This window comes from Scyliorhinus canicula, chromosome 5, assembly GCF_902713615.1.
Source record: "Scyliorhinus canicula chromosome 5, sScyCan1.1, whole genome shotgun sequence".
NCBI lineage: Eukaryota > Metazoa > Chordata > Chondrichthyes > Carcharhiniformes > Scyliorhinidae > Scyliorhinus > Scyliorhinus canicula.
The window spans coordinates 100,003,432-100,025,860 of NC_052150.1; the positions used below are offsets into that span (position 1 = coordinate 100,003,432).

General features: G+C 43.2%; 1 protein-coding gene across 1 annotated transcript in view; it reads left to right on the top strand.

Moving 5' to 3' along the window:
* polr1f (RNA polymerase I subunit F) overlaps positions 1-22,429 on the top strand; it is a 39,257-nt gene that overhangs the window by 8,564 nt on the left and 8,264 nt on the right. The window contains exons 2-3 of the mRNA XM_038797461.1: positions 6,362-6,503; positions 8,059-8,267. Coding sequence (XP_038653389.1) covers positions 6,362-6,503; positions 8,059-8,267 — 351 coding nt within the window. The remainder of the gene's footprint in view (positions 1-6,361; positions 6,504-8,058; positions 8,268-22,429) is intronic.

A 22,429-nucleotide genomic window follows, 5' to 3' on the forward strand; every position in this document is an offset into this window, starting at 1 on the left:
AACCTTATTACAAATGCTCCTCGCGTAGAGACACAGAGTCTTCAGGCTTGTTTTTTTGACATTTATTGCCCTTTTAAAATGATGAAGTAATGTAATGTGGCCTTTGATTTTTGTCTTTGATTTCTCTGCCTTCCACTTTTCCCCTTTACTGCCTTTTGTTTCTGTCCCCACCTTACTTCCCCCACCGACTTCCTGCATTGGTTCCCATTCCCCTGCCATATTTGTTTAAACCCTCCCCAACAGCAAGGTTCCTGTTTTCTCTCTCCCTCTTTCTTGAAAATCAGTGTAACATTTGCCAACTATTCCAATCCAGTGGAACTGTTTCTCGAATGTAAGGGAATTTTGAAACATCACAGGCAGCATATCCACTTCACATTTTCCATCATGTAAAACATTGTGATCATTGAACCTTGGTACATCTGTGGTTCTGGGCACATTCTTCTAAACTCATTTGTGTCAGTCCCCTGGCTTGGTGGTGATGATAGTGGGAAATATGTTGGGCCCTGTAGTTACAGATTTTGGTGGTAAAGCCATAGAATTCCTAGTGCAGAAGTAGGGCCGTTCGGCCCATCAAGTCTGTACCAACCCTCTGAAAGAACTCTATCTAGTCCTTATCCCCGTAACTGATAATGGCCAATCCACTTTGGACTGTGGGAGCAAACCCGAGCACCCAGAGGAAACCCACGCAGCAACGGGGAGAACGTGCAAACTCCACACAAACTCCAAGGCTGGAATCATAGAATTCCTACAGTGCAGAAGAAGACCATTCAGTCCATCGAGTCTGCGCTGACCCTGTGAAAGAGCACCCTTCCTGGGCCCTATCCCCGTAACCCCAGCTAACCTACACTGGCTAAAACTGATTATGGGGACCTCGGGAAAGAGGCTAAATAGATCATCCTGTTGGCCCTTCTGGTAAAGATGGTTGCAAATGCTTCATTCTTGTCTTTTGTACTTGTGTGCTGGGCTCTGCAGTGGGTTCATATGCATAGATATTTCATGGTGGCAGGCTGTATTGAGAGCTTAGTTAGTAAAGCATATGGGACCTTATGCTTCATAAATAGGGAAGCCATGCTGAACCTGTACAATGATGCCCATAAGGGTGATGGGAATTTGAGAAACTGAATGGTTTCAGAAGGAATTGGATGGACAGTTGAGGGAAAATAAACTTACAGGGTTATGGGATAGAGAGAGGCTGGGATAGTTTGGATTGCTCTGCAGTGAGCCAGCATGGTCGGATGGGCTGAATGACCCTCTGTGTCATACCGATTAGTGTCATGATATTCTAGAATAGATTGATGAAGTCCCTCTTAAGTGACTGTTAGTTTCTAGTTGAAACTCGTGGAATTGAAGGCAAATTCTTAACCAAGTTGGAAAATTGGCTGACTGGTAGGGTGTTGGGGCCTCAACTATTCACTCTTAATGACATTATAATGGCTTTGATGTTTGGATGGGAAACCAAAATTTGCCAATGACATGAAGATCAATGGTGATGTAAGCAGCGTAGATAGAAGCATAAGTGAATAGGTAAGATATTGCTGAAAAAAGATATTGGATCGTAACTTCCTTGGACCTCCCGATTACTCAGCAAAATGTTTTACTGTGTCTGGCTTGTACTGACCTTCCGATCGAGAACTAGGCAGCACAGAAGTCCAGCAGAATTGGATTGAAATATGATGCCCACTTCTTTACGGCACTAGCTGCTGTAAGGCAGGTGAGTTTAATGATCCGATTGAAAATTATAGGCCAGGGAGAAGGTAGATGGATAAGTTTTTTGGGGGGGGGGGGTGGAGATGGTGGGTGGGATCAGGGGGAACTGGTTGGACGTCGGTGATGATGATCGGGCCTCAAGGTGGAGGGTTGGGTCAGGCCTGCAGTGGAGCCAGTGGGGGGGGATGCCTGGTAGGAAACACATGTTTTGGGGGGGGGGAGGGGGGGGGGGGGGGGGGGGCGCATGTGTAGACTGGGTCTTTATGATAGTTACTTCAGAGGTTAGAAGAAGTTTTCATTTTTAGAACTTTTTCTGAGTAACTTAGCGTCACCCTGTCGGGACTATCTGAAATTTGAGATTTAAATCGCGTTTTTGTATGGTTCTCGGGGCAATTGCCATGGGGAAATGTACACTTCTGGGCAATTGCATAGCAAATATACTTGCATGTGAAGTTGCAAGAGGGATTCCCCAGCGCATCTTTGGGGTACACCCCCATTAAACCATGGGAATCTTAGAATTTACAGGCCATTTTGTAGAAGCTTTTCGGATTGCACTCATCAGGACAAACTCAAGAATACCAGTGTCCAGCAGAAAAAAACAACTTTATACTGTAAGAGAAGAGAGTGCTGATTGGTTGACAAGTGGATTCTGATTGGTAGAGGTGTTGCCATGGAGAATGCACCAATTAACAGCCAAACATTATTTGAAATTTAAACCAGGCAGCTTGACTCTGATTGGGTAAAGACTTTGTCCTGAGGAATGAACCAGTGAATGGCTAGCTGAAACAGCTGCAGTGTCTGTGTATGTTCTTTCTATCTGTAAAGAACAGGACTCCTGTGTATTCATATATGTGGCTTCCAGTGCACGCAAATGCACCACACTGCAAACCCGACTGACAATCTTAAATGGGTTGTCAGTAATTATTAGCACACCGGACTATTTCGCAAATGTTGTCCCAATTCGCAGAATCACACCTAATGTTGGACATTGTGGTCTTGAGCTTTGCAAGCATGGATGCATTTTGGTGCAGTATGTATCTTGTCTGTTTGTGAACAGCAGATGGAACCATGCTATGTGAATCCACCAGTTTCTGGGACATATTCTTGGTGGATCGCTGTTGTTTCCCTGATGTATTTGCTGCAATTGTCCTGGTGAGAACAAGACGGAAAGCTTCGACAAAATGTTTTTTCAGCAATCCTCGTGCTCTCTACTACCAAACGATTATTGAATTGGCAAACCTGGCAAATTTGACGTCATCCACTGGACCATAAAGGACCTGACAGGATAGTTTCTAAATGGTGAAAAATCGGCCACAGTGGAGAGCTAGAGAGACTCTGGGGTCTATGACATCATTATTCAAATATAAACAGGTACATAGAGTAATAAAAAAGGCTAATGCAATTCCAACCTTTCTAGCCACAGGACTGGAGTATGAGGATAACATTCTGTTTCAGCAGTACAAAGATTTTGTTCGACCACACCTGGAGTACTATGAGCAGTTCTCAATACCGAGCATCGTAGGAAAGATGTTTTCGCCTTGGAGAGAGAGCAGTGTAGATTTACCAGAATGATATCTGGGTTCAAGGGGTTAAATTATGAGGAGAGGTTTCACAGACCAGGGTTGCATTCGCTGGAGTTTAGAAAGCTTGATTGAAATTTAAGATCTGGGATACATATAGGATAGGGAGAAACCCTTTCTCCTTGATGGGGAGTCTGTGGCTAAAGATTGGAGCCTGACCTTTCAGGAGTGGAGTTACAAAGCACCTTTACACTTAAAGGATGGTCGAAGTCTGGAGCTCTTCCACACACAGCAATTGATGCTCACAAGATCAACTAGTATTAAACTATCCTTTCTGCAGTTTTCTTTTACCATACTTTGTGTGTACAACATAAGCCCAAACATCTGAACCCGTCCTTAGCTTCTTGATAGGATTTTGGCTAATGAAGATTGGCTTAAATGAGTAATTACATTGCTCTTCATTGATGATGCTTAAATAACATAAAATTATGCAATTTCTATTCTTGTACTTTGTAAATCTGCATTACCCGTAGACCAGATTGATGCCTTGGAGTGAGTTTCTAATTATTGAGAATTTAAATTTTTTAGAGTATCCCATTCTTTATTTTTCCGATTAAAGGGCAATTTAGCATGGCCAATCCACCTACCCAGCACATCCGTTTGAGTTGTGGGGGTGAGACCTAAGCAGACACAGGGAGCATGTGCAAACTCCACACGGATAGTGACCTGGGGCTGGGATTGAACCCGGATCCTCCGTACTGTGAGGTAGCAGTGCTAACCACTGTGCCAACGTGTTGCCCAATTATTGAGATTTGTAAATTAAATTGAATGTATGCATGTCTTTAATTTTGTTGTAAAACTTCCCTGCAGCAACTGTCAGTGCATTGGTGGCCATACAAGATTGATGTTTATGTTTTTAGATGCAGCAAGTAACTTTCGTCCTGACTCCCCAAAGCCTATCCACCATCGACTAGCCAGACAGGAGTGTTATGCAATACTCTACACTTAGCTGGATGAGTGCAGCTCCACCAACACTCGGAAAAGTTGACACCATGCAAGAAATAGCAGCCTGTTTGAACAGCACCCCCTCTTATCACCTTGAACATTCACTCCCTCCATCACTATATATAGTGGCTGCAGTGTGTACCCATCTGCAAGATGCACGGCCATACTCGCTAAGCCTCCTTTGATAACACCTTCCATATCCTTGTGTTCTGCCACCTAGAAGGACAAGGGCAACAAGTACAGAAGAAAACCACCACCTGCAAGTTCTCCTTCAAGCCATACAGCATCTTAACTTGGAGCTATATCACTATTCCTTCATTATCACTGTCAAATACATGGATCTCCCTTCCTAGCAGCATTGTTAGAATATCTGCACTAGATGAGTGGTAAAGATTCAAGAAGGCCGCATACCATCACCGTCTCAGGGGCAAGTGGGTAGGCAGCAAATACTAGCCTGGCCAGCAATGTTCACATCCATAAAAACAATTGTATGGCGGCATAACGTCATATTTCTGAATTATGTCCATATCACAACTGAGGTTATTCGGATGATGTACCCCAATAGAGTGAAAACTAAGCAGATTGTGTTTAATGTGATATTTTGTTTTTTGCCAGCTTTGCTTAAATAGTAGCACTTTGGTCTCTTAATCACAAGGTTTGGATCCAAGCCCCATTCCAGAGATTTCAGTGCTTAATTTAACTTAGACTGCCACAGTACTGAGGGAGGTGCAGGCCTAACATAAACTGTTTTTTAAAAAAATCCTGGCTATCATACTTAATGTTTGAAGAAAGCAACATTTATCCCATAGCCAGTATCACTAAAACAGATTACCTGGTCATCCATCTCCTTGCTAATCGCGGGACCTTGTGCAAATTCGCTGATGCATTGCCTGCATTAGAACAGTGGCTCCAATTCAAAAGTGCTTCACTGACTGAAGGGCCCTAAAACATCTTGAGATCATTGAAGAAACATTATAAATAGAAGCTCTTTCTTTCTGTAACATTTTGGAAATCAACTGTTGATTTTCCAGTTGGAAAAATAAGGAATGATTCACATTTTGATTTCCTTTTGGTGGAGACATCACATGGATATTTGCAGCTGGGAAGAAACCCAATGTGCCATTAAATTGCCTATACGATCTGTGCTGCATATGTTATAATTAGAATTATGAAGTTAATTAAAAGGCAGTAATGTTATCTTGGGTTCAGATAATTATTCAAAATCACGAGTTACAATTTTGTGGTTTCTGATCTCATCTGGAACCCTTAATGAAATGATTGCCTGTAAGGAAACCTATGATTCTATTGCTCACTGTATAATTCTCATCAACTTTTAATTAGACTTGGCTTAGTGAATAATGGAACCACCCAGTTTCGTGTCAACCTATATCATACAGAAGATTCAGGTGTGATTTCCAGTCTTTTGAGTTAACTGCTTTTAGCAACAAACAGGAGGATTGTTACAGTTGGCCCAATGCTTGTAATCAGGAGAGGAAAAATGCTGAATGTACATAGGAGACAGGTCAGCCTGTTATGTCATGTATCTGTTCTTTGTCTCACCTCATGACAAGTGGTCATTTGGGTGAAGTAACACAAGCCTACTGATGCCAGGCCTGGGAATCAGTACTTCACTCCCAGGAGGGAAGGAAAAAACATTCTCTTTCTGGACACCCACCATTGAATTGGACACAACATTCTGCCCTGTGGTTACTTCCACAGACTTCATCAATGCTGATCCTTTGTTCCAGAAGATGAGTTTGATGTTTTGGCCAAAACTAATGACACTAATTCTCTTGGGTAAACTTAGAGAAAACAGAGACTGGGAATCATCTAACTAGTATTTCACAATTGCAATTTCAGTCTCCACTGAGCATTTTGTAATTGTTGGAAGTAAATAGTTTACCCTTTAGAATCCACCATGTCTGCTGAACCTTCATTTACCTCTTTAAGATTTATAGTAGTACTAAGGAAAAAAATACTTCCAGCCATTTCCATTTGGATAAAGCACCTGTTTTTCAGATTGGAATTTAAATTGCATTTTTTACAAATTAGTTTCTAACACTCAATGTAGTTAAGTTTTTACCTAACAAGTCTGTTGGAATGATTGTATAATCTTACATATTTGTTAGTCTGCAGGGTGTCCCAATTGCTTTCGATAAATTCAGATTAATTGGTGAATTAGGCGACATCTACGACGACCAAGGATATATACATTTCAACATTGAAGCAGACTTTGTTATCTTCAGGCCTAAAATGGGACAGAAACTGGTGGTAAGTTTTACGTTTCATTGGGAGGGGAAAGAAGGAAATAAATTGCACATAGTTAGAAAGCAGAGGGCCAAAATGGTTTGAAGTCTAAAACAACTGATTTAATATTGGGGTTTCTTCAGAGCATCACTTGAAATTTTAGACTTGAGCCAGGCTAGATATTGGCAAGAAAATAGGTTTTAAGGTAGACTCACCAAAATTAGTTAATACCAAAACAGTGTTGGACAAGGAGCTATGTTGGCATGTCAGACAAGTGTTGTAGGAAAACAATTAGTAAGAAGGATCGTAGACTTTTAGGGTGCTTGGGCACCTCTTCATCCTGTACTGAGTAAAGGAATATAATTTGTGGAATTAAACCTATTGGGATCAGATAATACAAGAATGAAATCCTGATTATTCTGCTTAACACCTACAGATTGAGGTGGGACAACCATTTTGAATTCCTAATGCTCTAATTATTTGTATCGGGGGATGAAGTCATTGCGAAGAATGGATAGCCATGCAGCTGGTGCATTACAAATAGTGACTGACAAATGGGCCTCGCTCATGATTAAACACATATTGTAATATTTTGTTGATTGCAGTTTGGTGGATCAGCGTATTCATGTACCATGATTCTGAAACGGGAGAGGATTTCCTAGTGCATTTTGACTTGTAAATAGTCCAATAGCTTATTCATTGAAGGAAACCAAAGTTTGAGGCAAATACTGTGTTTTTCTCATTAATTCCTAGTGGCTTGTTTAAGAGCGCAAGTGGAAATAAATCTGCCGCTTTCCTTTCTACTTTGGGAATGAAAAGGTTTTTAAAAAGGTGGAGAGAAGTATTTCCAGATTAGGGTGGAGTAAAAGAGAATTTGTTTAGAAAAGGCAGGATTATATCATGTATATTGTTCTCATGGCTTGTTGATTTTTCAGTTCAGGATCTGCACTCAAAGTGAAAATTGCACTTTTTGAGGGAATACAGATTTCATATGATTGGTGTAGTCAAATCTAGAAGTGACAAAAATAAGGATAAATGGTTTCAGCTGCAGAAGGACTGAGACAGATGGGGAGGCTGGCAATGTTATGGAAATGCAACTGCTTGTTGTTTGTGCTGGAAATTACATAGGCTCAGAAGCATGTGGTTGAAAAGGATGCAAAGGCTGTTGATGGGTTTTCTTCACACTGAGACAGTTACTGGGGAGAGGGGATGGAATTGCACATGAGGGTACAGAATTTGTAATGGGGCTGAAGATGACATCTTTGGTCTTTCCAGTTTTAACTTCAGAAAATTTAGGCTCATCCAACACTGGATCTTGGCATTTTATTCAGTTTGCAGAAATGAATGTGCTTGTCTCAACTTAAAAACAAAATTATTTGCTCCGCTGTAGATATAGCCTTTCATTTTTTTCAAGGAACTGCCACCATTTTCAGCCAACAGGACTGTTGATTATACAGTGAGGGTCAGTGCCTTTTAAAAAGCAACATCAAATCAGAAGTTGATATTTTACTTTTTTCTACAATGCTTTTAAATGCATGACGACAATAGGTTAATCACTTTGTGTATTGAACTTTTTCAGGGTATTGTGAATAAAGTTGCTCCAAGTCATCTTGGTTGTCTGGTACATGGGTGTTTTAATGCTTCAATACCCAAGCCACATCAGGCAAATGGAACGTGGCCAGATTTTGCTGTAACTGTGGGCGATAACCTGAAGTTTGAAGTTCTGCAGCTGGATGCTGATGTCGCTGGTGTATTGTGCATTCGAGGACGGTTGAGTAAAGGACACCGGTAACTACACTACTTGCTAGCGTTGAAACATTGTATGAGTGTTGAATGGAAGTATGTTAATACTGCAGTGATTAATCTAATTTTTGACAGCGTTTCAATGCAAATCAAATTTGGCACATAGGACCTTGTAATTTGAGTAAATTGTTGGGCTGTGATTCCTTTGAGTGAAAACTGGGAAAATGCCTCCTTTTCATCATAATTAATGACCTGACACACACTTTCCACTTTTCAAAGCTGCAATGTTCTGCAATTTAATTTGGCCATTAAGAAAAGAGAATGGGCATTCTTGTCATTTCTTTCACTTTTTAACCTCACTGTTCCTATATAACTGCAGTGGCTTTATTATTAGACTATTAAGGGTAATTATAATTTCATCTACCCGATAGCTCATGATTTTATATGTAGCCAGTGTGAACCCAAAATCCAAAATTTGATAATTCATAAAAAATGTAGGTCAATAAAACTAGTTTGTGCCTTGTGTGGTAATTTGAACTCTGAGGCACATGCATTCCTGTCGGCTCTGTTTGCATTTGCTCTGAATGTTTTAATAACTTTATGAGGCAGTTAGAACATTGCACACACAGATATCTGGATACAAAATCAATTGGCATTTTTCTCATGAGAAGCAAAATACTACAAGTGCTAGAAATCTGAAAGAATAGAAAATGTCAGAAATTCTAAGCAGGTCAGGCAGTATCTGTGGAGAGCGAAGCAAAGTTGTCATTTCAGGTTAATTCCCTTTTTACAGAACTGGATAAAGTTAGCGATGTAACAGATTTTAAGCAAATACAGAGGCAGAAAAAAAGGGGGAAAATATCATCAAGAGCCTGTTATAGGTTGGAAGGTGGGAGAGATTAAATGATAATCCAAGGCAAAAGGAGGCGAATGGAACAAGTAAAGAAAGAAGTGTGAATGGCATCTGAAAAAAAGGAGCAGAGGTTATGGTCTGAAATTGTTGAACTCCGTATTGAGTAAAGTGGTTAATTGGCAGGCTGTGGTTGGAGTTTAAGTTGGGAGTGAGGTGAAGAATTAAATTGACAAACAACCAGAAGCTCACGACTATGGTTGCAGACTGAATGGAGGTGTTCTCCAATGCAGTCACTCCAGTGTAGAGAAGACTGCAGTATGAATGGCAGTACTGCATACTAAATTGAGAGAAGTACAAGGAAATCACAGTTTCACTGGGGAGGAGTGTTTGGGGACACTTGATGGAGGGAGGATGCAAAAGAGCAGGTGTAGCACTTCCTGTACTTCCACAGGAAGGAAAGCAAGGGGGAGGAAATTTTAGATGTGACTGGAGTGGATCAGGGTATCACAGAGGGACTGATCCTTTAACGGGAAAGGCATGTTTGATTGTGGCATCATGCTGGAGGTGCTGGAAATGGTGGAGGATGGTCTATTGAATGCAAAGTCTGATGGGTTGGGAGGTGAAGTGAAAAGGAACCTTATCGTGGTTCTGGAAGGAATTGGAAGAAGGGAAAGCAGAATTGCAAGAAATGGAACTACCCTAACCACAGTGGAGGAGAATCCTCGATGGAGCGGTTCAAGAAGGCAACTCACCACCAGCTTCTGAAGGGCAACTAGGGATGGGCAACAAATGCTGGCCTAACCAGCGACGCCCACATCCCAGAAACAAATTTTTTAAAAATAGTGGCAGCACAGGGATGGAAAGTGTCATTGCCAGTACAGCTTGATGGAGAGACTGGGAGAATGGAATCGTGGCTTTGCAGATTGTGCAGTAGGAGGAAGGGTAGTGGAAGTAACTTGGGGTTGGTGGGCCATTGTTGGATTACTATTCTAGTTGATTGTCTATGTCCCGGAATGGAGATAAGTTGAAGTGAGGAAGCGAAAAGTCGGAGATGGACCATAGGGAGGGTGGAAATTAGAATTTGCAATCACACTCTGACCCCTCTGCCTCCTGCACTGTTCCAATGAAACTTGACCAAAGTTCAAAGAACAACATCTCATCATTCAATTAGGCACTTTGTCTTCTGGGCTCATCAATAAGTTCAGCAATTTTGACGCATAACCTCTGGCCCCATTTTTTCTGAGGGCAGATGATTCTGCCATTTTCACTTATACCGGTAGATCTTTTCAATTATTATTTACTATTCCCACTCCCCCCCCCCCCCCCCCCCCCCCCCCCCCCCGGCAAATGGTCCCTCTATTGAGTCATTCTATCATTTTCTGTTTTTATACCACTTTGCTAGCTTGCGTACTAAAGGGATATGTAGATGAAACAACTCTGTAACATTCAGACTATCTATATTGACAATCGTGCATAGTAACAATGGAAGAATTTTGACAGCTTGATATCTTGATCAATTTTAGCTTGCAAAGGTGAACAAAATGACTGTGATATAAACTGAAAGTGGTTGCATTTAGAACATAGAACATACAGTACAGAAGGAGGCCATTCGACCCATCGTGACTGCACTGACCCACTTAAGCCCTCACTACCACCCTATCCCCGTAACCCAATAACCCCATCTAACCTTTTTGGTGACTAAGGGCAATTTATCATGGCCAATCCACCTAACCTGCACATCTTTGGACTGTGGGAGGAAACCGGAGCCCCCGGAGGAAGCCCACACAGACACGGGGCGAACGTGTAGACTCTGCAGACAGTGACGCAGCAGGGAATCGAACCTGGGACCCTGTTGCTGTGAAGCCACAGTGCTATCCACTTGTGCTACCGTGCTGCCCAAATTAGATAGTGTTTATTTAGATTTATTTCGATAAATCACTATTTAGATAGTGCCTTTCATGACCATAGGATCTCCCAAATTGCTTCACAGCCAATGAAGTAGGAAATGGAAACAGCCAATTTGAATGATCTCAGAAAATGCAATGAGATCTGTTTCGTGATAACGGTTGAGAAATAATATTAACCAGGACTGTGGGAAGAACTCATCTGGTTTTCTTCAAACTTGTGTCATGGGATCATTTATATCCACTGAGTTATTATAATGCAGTCATCTTGACGGGTTTATAGTAAATAACCTCCACGTAGTTTCATATGGTGGGGTTTGTGGTCATGTTAGGAAATTTGTATTATTGGTAAATATTATACATTTAGACTAGGGATCATTGCAAAACAACAGCAAGCTCTGTGTGGACGTATAAGCACAAACAAAATGCAATCGAGACAGACCAAGAGGACCACATTGAATGATTAACCATTCAGTTAAATTATTCTTCATTGTAAATTCTATACAAACTTTTAAAGACCAATTTGTCTTATTTTTACAACATGCAGCTCAATTGCAAGTATCTAGATTCATTATGAAATGACCATTCTCTTGGTAGAAGAGATCATGTTGTTTATTATGAAATAATTTTTCAGTCCATTTTAGAAGACATGGAATGATATCCTTCCAAAATAATTTGGATATTGCACTAAACAAGCTTATTTTTCCTTCATACACCCAGCTGTTACTTATTCAACAAAGGATGCTACATATTTTACTCCTAACAAAATTGTGATCACAATTGTATTGAAGTAGCATATTGAGTGAGAAATCATTCAGTGCAGTCCATTACTGAATCTCTTGCCCATTAAAAATCATATAACAAGAGCAACAATAGGAGTAGGCCCGACTTATCCGATGCACTTATAGCTAGTCTCCCATGTTCTATCCTCCATAAGCTTGAAGACGTGCTTAACTCACAGCAAGCCCTGGTTCCTCATCACCCCTTTGCTGAACTATGTTAGCTTCCAGTCGAGCATATCTTGATTTTTAAAATTTTCATCAATGCTTTCCGATTTCCTCCATGATCTCGCCCTCCCCCAAATCTGTAATCTCCAACCCCACAACTCTTGGGACATCTGTGCTCCTCTACCTTTGGCCTCTTGTGCATTCCCAAGCATAATTGTCCCACCTTTGGTGACTGTCTCTTCCATTATCTAGGTCCCAAGCTCTGGAATGATCTCTCTACATCTCCCCACCTTGCATTCCTCTTTTAGGATACTTCTTAAAACTAGCTCTTGGACCAAGCATTTTACCTAATTTCTAGTTATATGCTTCAGTGACATACGTTGTTTAATAATGCTTCTATGAAGCACCTTGGTTTTATTATGTAAAAGGCACTACATAATATAAGTTGTTGAGTAGGCCATACAGCCCCTCAACTGCTCTGTCATTCAATAAGGTTATGATTGATCACCTTAGTCTCATCTTCATTTGCCTGCCTGTTCCCCAAAACAATGGCTTCCTTTCCAATTCATACAAACATTTGAAATCGGAGCAGACGTGCGCTATTCGGCCCCATAAACCTGCCCCACCATTCAGTAAGATCGTGACCGATCTGTGTTTTGAATTCCACATTCCCATCTACCCCCATAAGACCATAAGACATAGGAGTGGAAGTAAGACCATTCGGCCCATCGAGTCCACTCCGCCATTCAATCATGGCTGATGGGCATTTCAACTCCACCTACCAGCATTCTCCCCGTAGCCCTTAATTCCTCGCGACATCAAGAATTTATCTATCTCTGCCTTGAAGCCATTTAGCGTCCCGGCCTCCACTGCACTCCGCGGCAATGAATTCCACAGGCCCACCACTCTCTGGCTGAAGAAATGTCTCCGCATTTCTGTTCTGAATTTACCCCCTCTAATTCTAAGGCTGTGCCCACGGGTCCTCGTCTCCTCGCCTAACGGAAACAGTTTCTTTGCGTCCACCCTTTCTAAGCCATGTATTATCTTGTAAGTTTCTATTAGATCTCCCCTTAACCTTCTAAACTCCAATGAATACAATCCCAGGATCCTCAGCCGTTCATCATATGTTAGACCCGCCATTCCAGGGATCATCCGTGTGAATCTCCGCTGGACACGCTCCAGTGCCAGTATGTCCTTCCTGAGATGTGGGGCCCAAAACTGGACACAGTACTCCAAATGGGGCCTAACCAGAGCCTTATAAAGGCTCAGTAGCACATCGCTGCTTTTATATTCCAACCCTCTTGAGATAAATGACAACATTGCATTCGCTTTCTTAATCACAGATTCAACCTGCATGTTTACCTTTAGGGAATCCTCGACTAGCACTCCCAGATCCCTTTGTACTTTGGCATTATGAATTTTCTCACCGTTTAGAAAGTAGTCTATGCTTGGATTCTTTTTTCCAAAGTGCAAGACCTCACATTTTCTCACGTTGAATTGCATCAGCCATTTCCTGCACCACTCTCCCAAACTGTCTAGATCCTTCTGCAGCCTCCCCACTTCCTCAACACTACCTGCCTGACCACCTAACTTCGTATCATCGGCAAACTTCGCTAGAATGCCCCCAGTCCCTTCATCCAGATCATTAATATATATGGTGAACAGCTGTGGCCCCAACACTGAACCCTGTGGGACACCGCTGGTCACCGGCTGCCATTCCGAAAAAGAACCTTTTATCCCAACTCTCTGCCTTCTGTCAGACAGCCAATCCTCAACCCATGCCAGTAGCTCACCTCAAACACCATGGGCCCTCACCTTACTCAGCAGCCTCCTGTGTGGCACCTTATCAAAGGCCTTTTGGAAATCCAGATAGACCACATCCACTGGGTTTCCCTGGTCTAACCTACTTGTCACCTCCTCAAAGAATTCTAACAGGTTCGTCAGGCACGACCTCCCCTTACTAAATCCATGTTGACTTGTTCTAATCCGACCCTGCTCTTCCAAGAATTTAGAAATCTCATCCTTAACGATCGATTCTAGAATTTTACCAACAACCGAGGTTAGGCTAATTGGCCTATAATTTTCCATCTTTTGTCTTGATCCTTTCTTGAACAAGGGGGTTACAACAGCGATCTTCCAATCGTCCGGGACTTTCCCTGACTCCAGTGATTTTTGAAAGATCTCAACCAACGCTTCCGCTATTTCTTCAGCCACCTCTCTCAGAACTCTAGGGTGTAGCCCATCGGGGCCAGGAGATTTGTCAATTTTAAGACCTTTTAGCTTTTTTAGCACCATCTCTTTTGTAATGGCAACCATACTCAACTCAGCCCCCTGACCCTCTATAATTTTTGGGATATTACTCATGTCTTCCACTGTGAAGACAGACGCAAAGTACTTATTAAGTTCTCCAGCCATTTCCTCGTCTCCCATCACTAGCCTTCCGGAATCAGTTTGAATTGGCCCAATGTCTACTTTGGCCTGTCGTTTGTTTCTTATGTATTGAAAGAAACTTTTACTATCATTTCTTATATTACTGGCTAGCCTGCCTTCATATTTGATCCTCTCCTTCCTTATTTGTCTCTTTGTTAACCTCTGTTTGTTTTTGTAGCCTTCCCAATCTTCTGAATTCCCAGTGCTTTTGGCCACTTTATAGGATCTCTCTTTTTCTTTGATACATTTCCTGACCTCCTTTGTCAACCATGGCTGTCTAATCCCTCCCTGGATAATCTTTCTTTTCTTGGGGATGAACCTCTGTACAGTGTCCTCAATTATGCATACAAACTCCTGCCATTTTTGCTCTGCTGTCTTCCCACTAGGGTCTGCTTCCAGTCGATTTTCGCCAGTTCCTCTCTCATGCCCTCGTAATTCCCTTTATTTAACTGTAACACCATTACATCCGATTTTGCCTTCTCTCTTTCAAACTGCAGACTGAACTCAACCATATTATGATCGCTGCTTCCTAAGTGTTCCCTTACTTTAAGATCTTTTATAAAGTCTGGTTCATTACAGAGCACTAGGTCCAGAATAGCCTGCTCCCTTGTGGGCTCCATGACAAGCTGTTCCAAAAAGCCATCTTGTAAGCATTCCATGAATTCCTTTTCTTTGGATCCACTGGCTACGTTATTTACCCAATCCACCTGCATATTGAAGTCCCCCATGATCACCGTGACCTTGCCTTTCTGACATGCCTTTTCTATTTCCCGGTACATGTTGCGCCCCTGGTCCTGACCACTGTTAGGAGGTCTGTACATAACTCCCATTATGGTTTTTTTGCCTTTGTGGTTCCTCAATTCTACCCACACAGACTCCACATCATCCGACCCTATGTCGTTTAGTGCCATAGATTTAATTTTGTTCTTAACTAACAAGGCAACCCCACCCCCTCGGCCCACCTCCCTGTCTTTTCGATAGGTTGTATATCCTTGGATGTTTAACTGCCAGTCCTGAACCCCCTGCAGCCATGTCTCTGTGATGCCAACCACATCATAATCATTCACGATGATCTGTGCCATTAGTTCGTCTACTTTGTTACAAATGCTACGAGCATTCAGGTAAAGTACCTTAATGCTAACTTTCTTATCATTACAGATATTGGAAGTCCTAAGATGTCCAAAGTTATCCTTCCTTTTTGTTGAATTCCTAGTCTGCCTCAAGCTTAAATCCACCTGCCTACATGTTATCCTCCTGCGTATCTTGCCATTTAACTCCATGCTCCCTGTCGCTTTCACTTTCCCTTCCCCCCAACTCAGAAGTTTAAAGTCCTACTGACCACCCTATTTATCCTCTTTGCTAGAACACTGGTTCCAGATCGGTTCAGGTGGAGACCGTCCAACGGTACAGATCCCCCCGGTTCCAAAACTGATGCCAATGTCCCATGAAGTGGAATCCCTCTTTCCCACACCAATCCCTTAGCCACGTGTTTACTTCCCTAATTTTCTTGTCCCTATGCCAATTGGCACGTGGCTCGGGCAGTAATCCGGAGATTATGACCCTTGAGGACCTGTATTTCAATTTTCTTCCTAGTGCTTGATAGTCCCCGAACAGGTCCTCCACCCTAGCTTTACCTATGTTGTTAGTCCCAACGTGGACCACAACAACTGGATCCTCCCCCTCCCGCTCCAATATCCTTTCAAGCCGGTCAGAGATGTCCCGCACCCTGGCACCGGGCAGGCAACACACCATGCGAGACTCCCGATCCGGCTTGCATAGGATACTATCTGTCCCCCTAATTATAGAATCCCCTATAACAACTACTTGTCTTTTTACTCCCCCCTCTTGAATGGCCTTCTGCACCATGGTACCGTGGTCAGCTGGCTCATCCTGTCCAGAGCCCTTTTCCTCATCCATACAGGGAGCAAGAGTCTCATACCTGTTGGACAAGGTCAAGGGCTGAGGCTCCTGCACTCCTGAACTCAGGTTCCCCCTGCCTGCCTCACTAACAGTCACACTCTGAAATCCCTGATCACTTACTGAATGTGACTGCCTCCTGAAACAAAGTGTCCAGGTAACTCTCCCCCTCCCGGATGTGCCGCAGTGTTTGAAGCTCAGATTCCAGATCATCAACTCTGAGCCGGAGTTCTTCCAGCAACCAACACTTGCTGCAGATGTGGTCATTGCCATTCACAAGAGGAACAGCCAGCTCCCACATCATACAGCTACAGCACATCACCTGCCCAGCCATCTCTGATTAGTTAATTAATTTATTACTTTGTATAAATTTCAGTTTAAAAAAAAACAAACTTGGATACCTCTGCTATAGTCTTTTTCAACCTAGTTCTGGTTAACAAATAAGAAAAAGAAAAATAATAATGTAATAAGGTACTCACCTGCTCACCCCAATGGATCAGATAACCTTTGATTCTGTTGCCTAATAAGAATCTGTCTACCTCCGCCTTAGAAATATTCAATGACCCCACCTCCACTGCCTTTTGAAGCAGAGTTCCAAAGTCAAATAACCCTCTGAGAGAAGAAAATCTCCTCTTTGTCCTAAAAGCGTGACCCCTAATTTTAAAACAATGTCCCCTAGTTTTGGACTCACTCGCAAGAGGAAACATTCTTTCAGTATCCACCTTGTCAAGACCGTTCAGGGTCTTACATATTCAGTCATGACTCCCCCCACTCTTCTAAACTCCGGTGGGTACAAGCCCAGTCTGTCCAATCTTTCCTCACAAGACAACCCGTTCATTTCTGGCATCAATCTAGAAAACCTCTGAACTGCCTCCAATGCATTTACATCCTTTCTTAAATAAGGAGACCAAAACTGTACACAGTATCAAAGATGTGGTCTCACCAATGCCCTGTATATCTTATGTTCAATTTTTTTCATAATGAAGGGCAGCATTCCATTAGCCATCTTAATTACTTGCTGTACCTGCAGACTAACCTTTGTGACTCATGCACTACCACACCAGGGGCGGCATTCTCCCATACCCGGTGGGGCCTGGGGGTCCCGGCGTAGGGGAGTGGCGCTAACCACTCGGGCGTCGGTCCCCCCCAAAGGTGCGGAATTCTCCGCACCTTTGGGGGCTAGGCCTGCGCCGGAGCGGTTGGCACCACACCGACTGCCGCCAAAACCGACACCAGCTGACGTCACCACCGGCGCATGCGCGCTGGGGCATTCTCTTCTGCCTCCACCAGGGCGGAGGCCGTGGCGGTGGCGGAAGAGAAAGAGTGCCCCCACGGCACTGGCCCACCCGCCGATCGGTGGGCCCCGATCGCGGGCCTGGCCACCGTGGTGGCACCCCCCCGGGGTCCGATCGCCCCCCCAGACCCCGGGGGCCCACTTGCGCTGCTGATCCCGCCGCCACCAGAGGTGGTTCAAACCTCGGCGACGGGAGAGGCCTCCCAGCGGCGGGACTTTGGCCCATCACGGGCCGTAGAATCGCCACAGGGGCCTCTCCGATCGGAGTGGCGAGATTCCCGCCCCCGCCACTTCCCGGCTGGCGGAGAATCTCTGCCACGGCGGGGGCCGGATTTTCGGCGGCCCCGGGCGATTCTCCGACCCTGCTGGGGGTCGGAGAATTTCGCCCGAGATCTCTGCACCTCCAAATTCTGCAGTCAGTCTCAGGTTAACTAATCGTCGTCTTTTTTTATTTTTCTTGCCAAAGTGAACAACCTCACATTTTCCGCACATTTTTCATCTGTTTTTTGCCTAAACACTCAGCCTATCTATACCTTCTGCAACCTCCTTAGGGCAGCAAGGTAACACAGTGGTTTGCAATGTGGCTTCACAGCAACAGAGTCCCAGGTTCGATTCCCCGCTGGTCATTGTCTGTGCAAAGTCTGCACGTTCTCCTGTGTCTGCGTGGGTTTCCTCCGGGTACTCTAGTTTCCTCCCATGGTCCAGAGATGTGCAGGTTAGGTGGATTGGCCATGCTAAATTGGCCTTAGTGTCCAAAAAGGTTAGGAGATAGTTATTGGGTTACAGGGGTAGGGTGGAAGTAAGGGCTTCAAGTGGGTCGGTGCAGACTCGGTGAGCCGAATGGCCTCCTTCTGCACTGTATGTTCTATATCCTCTTCTCAACATAACTTTTTATACCTAAAATACAAACAGAAAATGCTGGATAAACTCAGCAGGTCTGGCAGCATCTGTGGAAAGAGAAACTTTTTTGTCTCCGTATGAGCCTTCTGCAGGTCCTGCAATAGAAGGGTCATATGGTCTCAAAATGTTAACTGTTTCTCTCTCCACAGATGCTGCCAGACCTGCTGAGTTCATCCAGCATTTTCTGTTTTCATTTCAGATTTCTAGCATCCGTGGTATTTTGCTTTTATACTTTCCTACCTATTTTAAAAAAAAATTATTTATACCCAATTCATTTTTTCCAATTAAGGGGCAATTTAGCGTGGCCAACCCACCTAACGTGCACATCTTTGGGTTGTGGGGGTGAAACCCATGCAAACACGGGGAGAATGTGCAAACTCCTCAGTGACCCAGGGCCGGGATTGAACCTGGGACCTAGGCGCCATGTGGCATCAAGCTAACCACTGCCCGAGCTTTCCTACCTATCTTTGTTTCATCTGTAAATTTAGCTAACAAGCTTTAATTTCCCACATCAAAGTAATTGATGTAAATTGTGAAAAGTTGAGGCCCCAGCACAGACTCCCACAGGACTCAACTCGTCATATCATGCCACTCAGAAAAAGATCCATTTATGCACACTCTCTCTCTTTTCTGCCAGTCAACCAATCTTTTAACCATGAGCTTTTATTTTCCACAATCGCCTTTGAATTGGCACCTTATCAAATGCCTTCTGGAAATCCCAAGTACAGTACACCTACGGGCTTCTCTTTACAGTGCATATTACTCCATCAAAGAGCTCCAATAAGTTGGCTCAACATGATTTCCCTTTCACAAAGCGATCCTGACTAACCGATTACTTTGAGTAAGTTCCAAGCTATAGCCTATTAAGTGATCAGTTCTAACACCATCGGTTTGCTCAGTACTGCTTCCCTCGTGATTGTAATTCCACTCACCAAGTTCCTCTCTCCCTTCCACCACCTGATTCACAGCTACTACTGGCATATTTTTGTAGCTTCATTTGTGAAGACAGAAGAAGCAAAATATTTTTTAATTTCATGAGCCATTTCCTTATTATCCACTACTAACGCAACATTGTCACTCTTTAGAGTAATGTTTTTCAAACTATTTTCCCGGGACCCGCTTTTGCCAACCGGCTGACCTTTGCGACTCACGCCGCGCTCACTTACCTTTAATGCGAAAGGGGAGCCTGCTTGGTCCTCATGATCTCTCCCCAATCGGATTCACAGGAGGAGGGAGCAATGCACATATCAGGTGCAGACATCAGCCAGTTCCTTTGTGCCGTCTTCATCCTCGTGAGAAGAGAAAATTCAACCTCGCACATGTATGTTGTCATGAAGGGCAATAGCAACACCAAATGTATGTTTTACTCGGCACCGGACACACTTGGGAGATACTACTCCAGAATGCTGACAACCTCATGGACTTTTGGCATGTTTTTAATGTGCTGTCACATGTCAGGTACAGCAATGCAATATTTTCATTTGGAGTCAGCTGTAAGTTAATAACTGACTCAGGTCTCGACCTCAAAAGGAATTTTTCACCCAGCATTTTGCTGTGAAAATCTGAAACTTCTCTCATTTGCCAGTACTTCCTTGCATATAACACACATGGGTTTTGCATTTTTTTCATTGCACAATTGACAAAACCATACCTCAAGAAATCATCTTTATTGATCATCTGTTTTGTTCCAAAGTTTCTTCTTTGTGGGTTGTTAATCAGAGGCCCTGGAGCTCTGTACAGAGCTAACACTAGCACTGTTCTGTTCTGCCCTGGACTCTCCTGAGAAACTGCTCTCCTGCAGATTCAGGTGTGAGATCCTGGCCGTCTCTTTCTTGTATTAAAACTATTCATCTTCACAGTCCTCTTGCCTTGCATGCTAGCAGCTAGAAAATGGAAGAAACCCTCCTCCTTAATTTGGTGTCAAAAGCAGGTACATACAGGGCACTTGATGTGTACATGCAGGCCACGTGACCTGCTCACTGCTGCCGCTTATGTCCGGAAGACTGCACACAGCCTCATTTTGTTCTCAAAAGGCGGTAGCGGCCACCATTCTCAATAAAAATCCCGGTAGTGGCCATTGGGTGCCTTTCCCGTGATCGGGATCACCGGGGAATGGTGTGATAAACGGGGTGGGTTGCAACCGCACTTTGAAAAACTCTGCTTTTGAGGACCAACCCTCATTTCCTGTTTAAATACCTGTAGAAACTTTTGATATGTTTTTACATTTCTAGCTCGCTTCCTCTCAAAGTCATAATTTCTTTTTCTTAACCTTTGTCATTCTGTCATTTTTTATATTCTGACCGATCACTGGATTTTGTGCATTTATAAGCTTTTTCCTATAGTATGACATTTTCCTTATTTAGTTAACCAGAGATGGTGAGTCCGTGCCTTAGAATTTTTATTTATAGGAATATACTTACTCTGAATATTCTGAAATATCCCTATAAAAGTCTGCCACTGTTTCTCTATTGATTTACCCCTTGGCCTAGTATCCCAGTTCACTTCAACCAGCTTGGCTTTCAAGCCCACATGGTTGTGCTTATTTAAGTTTAAAATACTAGTCTTAGACCCACACTTCTCCCTTTCAAACTTGGTGTAAAATTTAATCATATTGTGGTTGCTACCTTCTAGTTTTGCTTATATTAAGAAGTAATTCACTAATCATGTCACATTATATAATCCCAAGTCTAATATGACTTGCTCCCTCGTTGGTTAAAAAACATGCTGCTGTAAGAAACTTCCAAAAGCATTATATCAACTCCTCATTCTGGATAATATGGCCCATTTGATTTTCCGAATTATATGTAGATTAAAATCGTCCATAATTATTGGTGTTCCTTTTATCACAAATGCCCAATATTCCACTCCCACCACTGAGAGTAGACCACTCCCACCAGTGACTTCTTCCCTGCTGATTTTGTTCCTCATTTCCACCCAAACTGATTCTACATCCTGACTGAACCATGGTCATCTCTAATTACTGTACCAATGCCATCCTTACTTAACAGTATTACCTCTCCACCTTTACCTAGCTTCCTATTCTTAAGTGAATGCCACCATAATTCTCAGTAAGAAGTCTTACAACACCAGGTTAAAGTCCAACAGGTTTGTTTCAAACACGAGCTTTCGGAGCACGGCTCCTTCTTCAGGTGAAGGAGCCGTGCTCCGAAAGCTCGTGTTTGAAACAAACCTGTTGGACTTTAACCTGGTGTTGTAAGCCTTCTTACTGTGCTCACCCCAGTCCAACGCCGGCATCTCCACATCATGGCTACCATAATTCTCAACATTCAAAAAAGCTGTCTCTCTAATATGGAGTATATTCAATGACTCTGCCTCCACAGCTATCTAGGAAAGAGAATTCTAAGGATTCATGACCCTCTGAGAAGTCGTCCTCCTTGTAAATGGGTGATGCTTTATTCTGAAATTAGGCCTCAAGTTCTGGATTCCCCTATGGAGAGGGAATGTCTCATCAAGCCACCTCAGAAGCTTATGCATCAAAAAGATCACCCCTCATTCTTCTAAACTCCAGTAGAATTAGGACCAATCCTGCTCAACCTCTTTTCAGGACAACCACCTCATAGGAACATAGGAATGTGGAGCAGAAGTAGGCAATTCTGCCCTTCGAACCTGCTCCGCCGTTCGTTCAGATCATGGTCTCAAATCCACCTCCCCACCTGTTGCCCATATCCTGTTAACATGTTTTTTTTATCTGAAACATATCTATCTCCTTCTTGAAACCATTTAATGACTCCGATTCCACCGCACTATGGGGCAGCGAGTTCCACAAATTCACCACCCTCTGCAAGAAGTTGTGCCTCCTCACCGCAATTCTAAATCTACTGCCTCTCAACCTATATTCGTGACCTCTCGTTTTAGAGTGCCCCACAAGGTGGACATTTGGTTTACGATTACTTTATTAATCCTTTTTAGTATTTTATAGACCTCGATCAGATCCCCTCTCA